This window comes from Callorhinus ursinus, unplaced genomic scaffold (genome assembly GCF_003265705.2).
Source record: "Callorhinus ursinus isolate GAN/ISIS: 27379988/994484 unplaced genomic scaffold, GSC_fseal_2.0 scaffold75, whole genome shotgun sequence".
Taxonomy (NCBI): domain Eukaryota; kingdom Metazoa; phylum Chordata; class Mammalia; order Carnivora; family Otariidae; genus Callorhinus; species Callorhinus ursinus.
The window spans coordinates 350,167-362,176 of NW_027397137.1; the positions used below are offsets into that span (position 1 = coordinate 350,167).

At 45.2% G+C, this 12,010-nt stretch overlaps 1 protein-coding gene across 6 annotated transcripts in view; it reads right to left on the minus strand.

The window, feature by feature from the left end:
* ERG (ETS transcription factor ERG) overlaps positions 1 to 12,010 on the minus strand; it is a 252,130-nt gene that overhangs the window by 164,782 nt on the left and 75,338 nt on the right. For all 6 annotated transcript variants that reach the window (XM_073887036.1, XM_073887035.1, XM_073887040.1 and 3 more), the window contains exon 3: positions 10,920 to 11,007. In XM_073887036.1, the coding sequence (XP_073743137.1) occupies positions 10,920 to 10,958 (39 nt within the window). In that variant the 5' untranslated portion in view covers positions 10,959 to 11,007. The remainder of the gene's footprint in view (positions 1 to 10,919; positions 11,008 to 12,010) is intronic.

Below are 12,010 nucleotides of genomic sequence, written 5' to 3' on the forward strand. Positions count from 1 at the left end.
GGATCTGTCATCTGAACTGAATTTAGACCAAGAATGTCTCTCAGAACAACCTTTGTTCAAAGAAGCTCTGTCAGTCCAGTGACTTCAAGAGGCCATACATTTTCCGGCAGGATAAGTGAGTGCAAATGAAAATTTATTTTCAACTTCCTGAACTGCCTCCAGTGGGTTTCCGTCGCTAGCACAGGGTTCCTGATCTGGGATCTCTGGGTTCTGGGGGCAGGTGTGCAGGGCTGCTGCGTCAGCCGCAGAAAGTTCTGGAAGCATACAGGAGTGTGTGTGTGCACGCACGCGTGCGCACATGCACTTATGCTGGGGAGAAAATAACATAATGTTTAGCAAATCTCTAAAGAGTTCCATGATTCAAAAAAAAATTAAGGTGAACTATTAAGCTACGAAAAGACCTGGGGTAACCTTAAATGCCTATTACTAAGTGAAAGAAGCCAATCTGAAAACACTACATACTGTATAATTCCAACTATATGACATTCTGAAAACCACAGAACTATGGAAATAGTTGAAAGATCAGTGGTTGCCAGGGGCTGGGGTGGGGATAGGTGGTGGCAGGGAGCGATGAACGGACAGAGCACAGAGGATTTTTAGGACAATGAAATTCTTCCATATGATTCTACAGCATCCTATGATATGATACCTACCATCATACATTAATCTAAACCCACAGAATACACAACACAAAGCGTGAATCCTAATATAAACTATGGACTTCAGGTCCATGACATAATGATGTCAATGTGGGTTCATCCATTGTTAACAAATGCACTACTCTGGTGCAGGATGTTGATAATGAGAAGGCTGTGGGTCTGGGGGTAAGGGGGATAGGGGGAATCTGTACTTTCTGCTCAGTTTTGCTGGGAACCTAAAACTCCCCTAAAAATAAATATACATAAAAGTTAGGACACACTGCCCTTGAGAACACATTGTCTCTGTTGCACATCAGTGGTGTGGTTACAATCATACCTATAAAGGAGCATAGAGAAGTATAAAGAGCAGGTGAATACCAGATGGGGCCCTCTGTCCCAGAATAGAACACGGTCCTTGGAACATTCTCATTTCATTGGGACCGTTGCTCCTTAATTCAATCAACACAGACATGTTAAGTATCTACTAAGAACAAGGTACAACGAGAGACAGTAAGGACCAAGTGATCCCTTTAAGTCATGTATAATCTAGCAAGCAGAGAAAACGAGCACACAGGTATCATTATATGGTAACCATCCCCTCCTCGCTCCAAATGGCAAGGAGCCAGATGTCGAGATCTGGAGGGTAGAAAGACAAAAGCAAGTGGCCAGAAGAGCATAAGGCAAACAATTCAGTTCACTGTTGAGTGGGCACTGGGCAGACAGGTATAAGCACTTGGACAGAGACACCAGCCGCTTCCAGCCTTGACCTCTTCTGGTCAGTCTGTGCCACATCCTGATTGATGTGCCCATGCTCCTTGTCAAATATTTGGATTTTTTATCCTTCAGGGTCCCTTAAGGGGGGACTAGCAGGAAAAAGTTGCCGCAAAGTGATGCTGGGTTCATTCTGCACAGAATGAAGAACTCCAGATGGAAGAACCCAGCTTTGACGCTAAAAGCCAACACTGCGTGTCTTCTGTGAACACTGAACGCCTTTGCAGGTGGTTCTTAAAAGAAAATAGGTTTTTCTTCTCTTTTTATTAAACAAGTCAAACAGAAAACTGGGAGACATATAAAAGTAAAAATAAGGAAAACATCATAGGGTGCCTGGGTGGCTCAGTTGGTTGAGTGTCCAACTCTTGATTTTGGCTCCGGTCACGATCTCAGGGTCCCCACATCAGGCTCCATGCTCGGTGTGAAGCCCACTTAAGATTCTCTCTCTCCCTCTGCCCCTGCCCCCCGCTGTTTGCACTCTCTCTCTCTCTCCAAACAAAAAAAAAAAAAGAAAGAAAGAAAGAAAGAGAGAAAGAAAAGAAAATCAGATAAGAACTGCCTACATTTGAAAGTTAAGGGAAAGACAGTAAAGAAAAGTATCAGTAGGCGCAAGCAAAAAAAAAAAAAATGTTTATCTCATGGGTATAATTGCAAAAATTAAAAATCAGAATAAACATAAAAACCATCTGTATGACAAATACAACATAGCTCAGAGTTAATATCATTAAAATACAATTTATACAAGTTGTTGAGAAAAGCACTAAACCTTCTAAATCCTAACTGTGAGAAGAGCTGCCTACAGGAATCTACTGCAGGTTTCTTCCCTTTTATGTTTGTACCACACCAAGGGGACTTTTGGACCCTCCAGGCAAATCACTGCTGCCAAGGCTGCCCATAACTTCTGAGTTGTCAAAGCTGATGGTCCTCACCTTTACCTTCTACCCACTGGCTCTTGCTCTCAGCCCTGCATGGGTTCCTCCTGCTCGCCCTAACCTCTGCATGTTGGAGGGACTCAAAGCCCATCCCTAAGGCTCTTCTGTATCTGGGTCCCTGGGTGACCTCATCTAGTGACCCAACCTTAAATGCAAGTTTATGACTCAAAATGTATGACTCAATCAGATCATGTCACTCATTTTGCTTCAGACCCTCCAGTGGTCCCCAGCCCCCACACGCAGGACAAGATTTAAGAGTCTTTCCCCTTGCATATCAGAGCTGACACATACGGCCTCACCACCACCTCCCCAAGTCCACATCCAGCAGCTCTATCCTCACTCTACACCAGCCCCCAGTCTCCTTGCCGTTCCTTCAACACACCAGGCAAGCTCCTTCCTAATGGCCTTTGTACACATTGTTCTTACTCTCCAGGACACTCTTCCCCCATGTGATGATGTGGCTCATGCTCTCACCTCTTCGGCTCTCTGACTGAATTTCAGCTCCTCCAATGACCTTCCCTCACCTCCTGTGTAAAATGGCACCTCTCCCTCCATGACCTCTTGCCTACCTCTTGCTTACTTTACATTCTGCTCTGGAGAATATCAACCAGCATTGACATATGTATGTTGTAATGCTGGTTGTGATATTGTAATGTTACATGTATATAAACATATCCTATCTCAACTCCTAGAGTGTAAGCTTCATGCAAGCAGGGATCTTATCCATTTGGGTCATGCTCTACTCCCAGCAGTGTTGAATGATTTCATCGAAATGGTCAAAAAACTGACCAAAGAGATAATGTAACTTGCTGATAAATGTATGAAGTGATCACTTGCACAAGTTTCCAAATGAAATACCATCTGTAAAACTCCCCTTTCCACCTGTCAAATCAGCAAAGGTTAAAATTCACAACACAGTGTGATCAAATACTTGTTGGAGAAGTAAAGAAAGGCACAATTGGGTGGGGGAGATTGCTATCAAAAGCCTTAAAAGTGCTGGTGCCCCTTGAATCTATCACAGTTTCTGGGATTTATCTCCCGCTTCTGGGAGGATTAACCTGGCCGCGTGGGGTAAGCAGGTGAGGGCCGGTAGGAAAAGGGCGAGCAGAGCCACGAGGACTCCAGAGACAGAACAGGAGGGAGACAGTGCAGACCTGCCCTCGGGCCACACAGAGCAGGGGCTATGAGAGGGACACGAACGGAGAGGTGAAAGAGAGAGAAATTAAAGAGATTCCTTAGACTTTAAGCCTGGGTCCCTGGAAGAAGTAGCCACCATGAAAGAAAGAGGAAGAGAACGACATCCACAAAAATGCTTACATGATGATAACAACAGCAACCACTGCTACTTACTAGACCTTGTTCTAAGGCCCTCCCATGAATCACCTCACCGGATCCTCCTACAAGCACAGGGGATAATGCCATTGTCCTCACTTCACTGATGGAGACCTGGGGCTCCCAGGGGCTCAGGAGCTTGCTCAAGGTCAATCAGCAAAGGTTCTGCCTGAGATCGTAAAGTCCGGCTTCAGAGCCTGTCTGCTCACCCACTACTCTATAGCTGTGCCCGAAGTGCTCGAGGCCAACTGCATACAACCTCTAACCATTCTCCCGGGAAGTGATCTGACTCTCCTCCAGCCCCGCCTACACTTCCTGATAAAGCTGGTGCCCTCCCTGAAGGTCGGCTCTGAATCTCACAGTGAGGAGTCATCAGTTTCCAGGGCACGGTGCAGCATGCCTGGAGGAGCATGCCATTGAACCCCAGTGCATGCATCCTGAGCACAGCCCCCGGCAGTGGATGACACAGAGCTCCGCCCGAGGGGCACAGGAAGCCAGTGAGGAGACAGAACGTACAGCCCAAATTCCAGCAAGTCTGCAGGCAGGCCCATCGGATGATGGAAGCCTCCACTCTTTTTGCCATATCAGATTCTGGATATCTTTAAGCATTATTATTTTCTGATTATAAAAATAATACACATGCATTGGAGAAATTCTGGCAGATATGCTCTTCTATGTTTAATTAAGTGCCATTATTCCGCAGAAAGAAGTGTGGCTATAAACAGTCACCAAGTCGTCAGGCTTGCCGGGATGTGTGAACCCCGCTGGAATCTGATCAAAGCTGATTTATTGAGGGAAAAAAAAAAAGCAGCGTATCAAAGGCTTACATCATCTTCACAGTAACAGACTCTGGGGGGAGAACTGGGTCTCTGCTGAGTATGTCTTCAGAAGGACAAACTTCCTACCCTCCTGTGAAGCAGTGACTATAAATCAGGTTTGCAAAGAGGTGCGAAATGGTTACGACTCAATGGGTCTTTTGACACCCAGGTGGGGATTAGGTAGTGAGCTCCACACTTCTCCCCGGGGACGGGGCACATCACCGCCAGCCAGAAAAGTCCCCCAACCCCTCTCTCGGGAGGCAGGCTGGGCACCTTCTTGCACCTGCTCCGTGTTCCTTTAAGAGTCCCGCTCACATGCTAGCTTCTCCGGCTTCCCAGTGGCCACACATTTAACTCACTTCCTAAAACTCTTCTAGGACCTTCCATGACACACAAACAGGGCTTATGTGTAGCATCTTTTATCGTCAGAAACATTTAGCGTCACGCCCAAAGTGGCAGCCACAGAATCACTTGGGAAAGAAGTCAGTTCAGCAGTTCACTGACTTACATCGTCCATTTCTCTCCTGAGTACTCTCTCTCCTTCCTTCTCCCCTTCTACTGCTACTATGTAAGAGTATGCTAATATAGAACACTACCTATTAATAATAAACAATATGTTATATAACTGCCATATTTAATATAATATATTGCTATATTGATAGTATTAATAATATATTAACATATTGATATCTTATATCAATATATTGTTATTAGTGTTAATATATTAGTAACAATATTTTATTAATATGGCAATACATTCTATAATGACTATAATATATAAATATAACAAAACGTAATATATAACATATATTAATATTATATAACCAATGCAGTATTAATAACATCATAATATATTAATAATATGTAAAAGGAATAAGTGCTTAGCATGTGCCAGGCACCGCTCTGAATGCTTTAAATACATTATCATTCACTAATTTAATCCTCAGGATTCTACAAGGCAGGTACCCTATTTAGTTCCATTTTACAGCCAAGGAAGCTGAGGCAGTTGATAAGTGAGTTTCCAACCCAGACTATCTGACCCGAATACACTTAAAAAATAAGCAAAACATATAAAAGCTGAAAGGAAAAGGAGAAGGGGGAAGAATCACAATCAGAAACAAACCCGGATAAGCCTATTTTTCAGTCCTTCTGATGTAGAAGCAACAGGAAACCTGGACAGGGACCTTGTTTATTTCACACTCCGCCATCCGAGACCGATCCTCACACAAAGTCCTGGGGCAGGAGCTAGACTAGCTAGAAGTGGACCACAGAACGGGGCCCGGCTGTGTCCTTGGAGGACAGAAGGTCAGTGTGGCAGCGGAGTGACCAACTCCAGGCATCTCTAGGCGTGGTGGTGAGCTGCGCCTGTGCCCCATCAGCCACGTGGAGCATGCTCAGAATCACCCTCATGCTTCCCCTACAGTAAACATTAAAGTGTGATCCCCAGGAGGACCCGAGGCCTCGAGGCCGTCTGCGGGCAGAAACAGCGGGACAGGTGAGCACAGGTGGGCACAGGTGGTGTGAGCGGAACAAGGCGGGCCAGGTGAGGACGACCGGTGAGATGCTGGGAGCAGTTCAGGCAGCTTCCCTTAGATGCCTGCCCAGCCCCCCACCCTGGGTCCCTCCTCGACTGCATGCAGCGCCATATCCCAGGTGTTTGGGAACATGTGACTTGCACCTGGACTGCAGGTGCTGCATCTCTGTGGTCTCTTATGCTCCCACCCACCCCCCCAACCCTGCTGTGGGCACATGGAAGGCTTTGATAAATGTGGTGAGCCACTCTCAGCGCTAAAGGCAGGGGGACCCGCTCGACTCAGAAATGGCTGGAGCTGCCCTGAGAAGCTCATGCTCAGCCTCAGTGCAGACTCGGCTCTCGTCGCAGTCCGCCACCCGGATGTCCCTTGACCAGCGCGGACTCTCACCTTCCGTCTTAGACCAGCACTGGATCAAGCGATCTCTAATGTAACGATTTGCTAGAGTACAGAGTGGTTTACAATTAGAAAGTATCTTGCCAAGCATGATCTCACCTCGAGCTACCCAGCTCCATCTTCCCTTCCTCTTCTTTTATCCTTCTTTACATCCTAATTTTTTTTTATTGTAAGTATCACTCCTACACAAACAGGAGAGGTAATAATTTGTGAACTTTAAAGAACAGGAAGCAAACACCCTTGTATGCGCTCCTCAGCTCACAACAAGCAAGACCAGGACCTCAGATGCCCCTTCCAGAAGCTCTCCCCTCCCCGACAAGGTAACTCCTCTCCTGAAGTATGGACTCGACATGGCTTTTTTCCTTTTTCGACACATACATGTTTCTCTGAAAACATAATGTTTTTTGGTTCTGCCACTTTTATCTTTATATGTGGTATCATGTAAAAATGTATATGTATTTATTCTCTATGACTTGTTTTTCCACCCAACTTTGAGAATCGTCCGGATTAATACACAGACACAGGTAGACACTTGTTGACTTTCACTGCTGTACAGCCTTCTATTATAGGACAGGAAGGCCGTTTATTTATCCATTCTCCTGGTGGGCACCTGGCCTGTTTAGTTCTGCTCAGGTGCATCTCCGGGCGTCCAAGAGCAACAGGGTGCACGTCCAGGGGGGGGGACACCAGAGCACAGGTGGGTGCATCTTTAGCTTTACAAGGTAATACTCAACTGATACCAAAGTGGTTGTACTGGTTTACACTCCCACCAGGGTGGAAGAGAGGACCCTGTGTGCCACATCCAAACCTCTGAGCTCTAAACCTGTTTTATCTGTATATTATTATGTTTTTCCCTTATCCCTTAGCCACTTCTCAAAGCAACTAGCCCACATGCCCCACACATGCACCCATCTACTCTGCTGTGGTCACTGTGTTTTAAGGTTGTGCACATACATGGAAATTATGTGATGTTGTCTGGGAAGTGTACGTGTTCTCATGAATGTGAAAAGCATTATGCCATAGAGCGTACTGTTTTAGATTATTTTCACTCGACTTAATATTTTGTAAGACATACCCATGCTGCTCCATGCGTATTAGCAACACTAATAAACGCTGTATCTTTAAGATGGATGTTACCCCCACTTATAGACTACCACAGGAACAGCTCACGACAGGTCAGCACTCAGTGGGGTTTTGGTGTGTTACACGTAATAACTCACTGAATCCTCACGCTGACCCCACAAAATAGATGCCCGCATTTCAGACAAGAGGAAAACCAGGCACAGAGATTGAGGAACCTGTCCAAAGTTAGTCAATGATGAAACAGGATTTGAATCAAGTCTTAAGACGCCAGAGCCCTCGCTCCGATCCATGGCATGACCCTAGCTAGGGCGTATGACTCAGGAGGTTTTGTAACCAGCAACTCCAGATTACACCGCTGGTGAACCCGTGAGTGAAACTCACATCCACGCTGCCCCCCTCGGTCCTGTCCTCGCTCAGTCACCTGCCAAACGCACAGCCCTCTATGCGAATGGCAAAGGGAACAACTGGAAAATGTGCCAATCAGGGGTCTCTTTAAAGCTGTAAACTTGACTAATACATTAACCCTCTTCATCAAATGTTAGTAAATGAAAATATTAAAAAGATGGAACTCTTGAGAGGACATGCAATAGTGGAAATTGAAAATTCCTTTATCAGAATGAGAATTAATGACCAAAAGCTTGAATCCTAACAGAACGAATCTGCAAGTCCCTTTCCCTGCAGGAGACGATAGCATGGGTCCATCTTTGGCAGCGATGGACTCCACCCCCCTGCAGAGCAGAAGCATGGCCACACGAACCTACCATGCTAACATCATGCCTCTGGAACATGTTAAGTATAATTTCTATTATAAGAAAGGAGGTGGAAGGGCCAGCCAAGAAAGACAAAATGTGCTGAGTGGGGCGCCTGGGTGGCTCAGTCGTTAAGCGTCGGCCTTCGGCTCAGGTCATGATCCCAGCGTCCTGAGATCGAGCCCCGCATCGGGCTCCCTGCTCGGCGGGAAGCCTGCTTCTCCCTCTCCCACTCCCCCTGCTTGTGTTCCGTCTCTCACGGTGTCTCTCTCTGTCAAATAAATAAATCTTTAAAAATAAATAAATAAACAAAATGTGCTGAGTGACTTAGTATTATCACCAACAGAGAATAAGCTAAAGTCTTTTTTAAAGTCCTGCTCATTTTCTTTGTTACACTATTTAAATCAAGAATGTTTTCTATTTCACAGTTACTTACCATCCCTCCCTTTTATTATTATTTCTAGCTCCTTAAACATATAAAATGGTAAGAGCAATTTGTTCTGGCAGAAAAGAACTATAGTAAATCATGCAGAATAAATTTCTTAAACACCAAAGAAACACTGCTTCCCTCTAGATCAGTCTATGGACACAACTGTGAAGGACACATAAAAGTCTGTCTCCCTGCCACCTGCCATGTGAAGTCACTTCTGTGGAGAATTCACGTCCTTTTCGGATGAAAACAATGTTCAGTAACAATGCACCAAAGACAAAATCTTCCACTATTTACATGAACACATCCAGAGGAACCATCCATATGCCATTCACAAGAACTTCCCCTCCCAGAAATAAAAGATGCGCTCAGCTCCGAACCAGAACCTTCTCAACACATAAAATTTTACTGAATAAATTTCCCAAATCAGGTATTTTAAGGAAATGGTGGAAGGCCATCTATTTTTCTAACTTTGTTGTCAAGGACACCAATTTCATTACCAAAAAAAAAAAAACAAAGGAAGTCCAAGAATAATTATTCAAATTACAACAGGTGGAATTTGACAGATTTACAAAGGAGACAAATGTCTCTGATATAATTCTCTCCAACCTGGAGTCAACATCAGCTGTTAGTACCTGCAGCTTCAAATTGTCAGTTCATTTTCAAAACACAAAGAAGCCATTTGAGTTGAAATTTATTTTTAAAAAACTTTCTGGGTTACCATTTCTCTTCATCCTTCACTTACATTTATGATAACGACTACAATGATAACATGATACATGAGAGCTGAAAATACAGCTCAGTCCTGAGATCAAATAGGGACATTGCCACTAAACATTTTCAGAGATCATGTTTCTCAGGTTTATCGAAGACTTTTGGCCTTGATGAATTAAGTTTTACAAATCTGCAATAATTTCTTGCTTACTTCATCTCTTCCTTCTGGTTAGCTAGGAATAAAATGCCAGTCAAAATGAATTTTGGTTGTTGACCTTCATACCCTGATGTGTAGAAGATACTTCTTGTATCACCTTCTCTGCGAGCTTGTATTTGCATCCCGCAGCTTCATAGTCAACAGAGAAGAAAAAGAAAAATGTCTTCCCCACCCTCATCCCTGTGTGATGTGGACACACTTGCCAAATATGCCTCAGGTAGAGTAGCCTTATCACACTCCCAAGAGATTTCCTACTTGCATTTTGTGGACAGAACTGTCCCGCCCCAGTGAAATATCACACAGAAATCACATTGTAGTGTCCTCCAGAAAGACCTGCCGCTCCTCCCCATCTCTGAATGAAATCCAGAACCCTCAACACTCCCTGGGTCACCCTTCTTTCTTAAGGAATGCACTGAACTCATTACCTCTAAACGCATTTTTGAATGTGTACAAATGTGAATTCCACATGGTACGTAACACTCCCCAATGTATTGCTTTTAAAATGCATGTGGGCATGTGTATGTGAGTGGGCGTGTGTGACAGGAGAGGGCATTTTATATTTTGGCAAAAAAATCATATCATATCATTTTCATAAAATTATATTTAGCCTTGCAATTACAAGCCACTGTCCATTTTCAATAAATGTTTTAGGCCAAGAATAGAGATTAGAAAAACCTACCAGGCCACTTAGGGAAAATGAATTTATATGGGGAACGTGAAGAACTGGCAAGGTGGTGAATGACTTGGGCCGGTGTAGACAGCCGAACTAACTAGTAGAGGTGTAGACAGCCTATCCGGGTGATGTAGCTCAAGCCCCAGTGCTTCCTATAACTTGGATCTGGGTCAAGTTATTAAAACCATCACTTCACTTCCTCCTGCAGCTATACCCGCGGGTACTGGAGTGTTGGCACAAACAGGCCGGCTTCCTCTCAGGGACTTTGGGTGGCTCAAGTCTCACCCCCTCGGTGCCTCCCCTCCAGAGGCCCCAGGAGGCGCCCCGGGGGGACAGGTGTGTGGGACAGCTGCCGAGGGAGCGTGGCTATGTCCCACCACAACTTTCTTTATGGACAGTGGAATCTAAATTTCGTATCATTTACATGTGTTACGAAATATTATTTTTCTGATTTTTTTTCAACCATGCTATATTGCGAAAACCATTGTCTTAGCTCATGGCGATCTAAAAACAGGTGGCGGGCTGGAAGTGGCCCGCGGCTGAGGGTGGCTGCCCCTGCAGTCACTGATCTGTGGGCAGGCAGCCCCGAAAATGCAGCCCAAAGAGGAAGCTGCCCGGCCAAGGTGACACCTACCTTGATATGAGCTGCTGGGTCTGGGACAGTCTGAACCATGTCCTTCAGCAGATCAGCCCAGTCACCGTCCGCTCAGAACCGGAGACAGCTGGGAGACAAAAGGGGGCAATCAACACCACATTTCTGAGTTTTGCTTTCCATTAGGATCCAATGCAACACACCGAGGGAAAAAGAATCACAGCAAACAACCCGTTTGCCCGCAAGCACCTTTTAGGCAAGCAAATGAAGTGACCAGAAGAGCCCCGTGTCTCCTGTTGGGAATGTCACCTACTTGGAGCCCCCATCAAACACTGGCCTGACAAACCCAAACAAACCCACTTCACGGGCAGCTCACACACGTCATTTTACATGGGCAGCGTCTGTGAGTGATCATTTCAAGGAAGAAATGATACCAAAAATGAGACATTTTCTAGGATCTTGAGAGAACTGGCTTCTGAATTCCCACCAAAACGAATGCCATTCACACATCCTTTTAAGCTTCATGATTAAGCTCTTCATACAAAGCACAGCTGCCGTTCATGGCGCCCCTAAATGGCAGTCCCTGGACCAAGGGCTCTGCAGGCGTGTTCTCATTTAATCCTGACCACCACTGAGAGTCAGCATCCCATTGTCCAGTCGGGGACATGGAGACCCGGGGCGGGGGGGGGGGGCAGAATTGATTTGTTCAGGATCCCTGGTTAATAAGCAACAGAGCCAGGATTCAAATCAGATTGGCCTGACTCCAGGGCCCCTAAGACATTTCAGTTTGACATGATGAACAGGTTTCACTCTCTATTTTGGAGATATGTTAGTTCGCTTTGTTTTTTTTAAGATTTTATTTATTTATTTTGAGAGAGAGAGAGAGTGCGAGAGAACACAAGCAAGGGGAGCAGCAGAGAGAGAGAGAGGGAGAAGCAGACTTCCTGCTGAACAGGGGCTCAATCCCAGGACCCTGGGATCATGACCTGAGTCGAAGGCAGACGTTCAACCCACTGAGCCTCCCAGGCTCGCCATGTTAGTTCATTTTAAAAATTAATTTCCATTTAAACAAATTAAATTCCCAGGTGTCTACACTTGAGGGTTCAATACATCATCCAATATATTCCTTTACT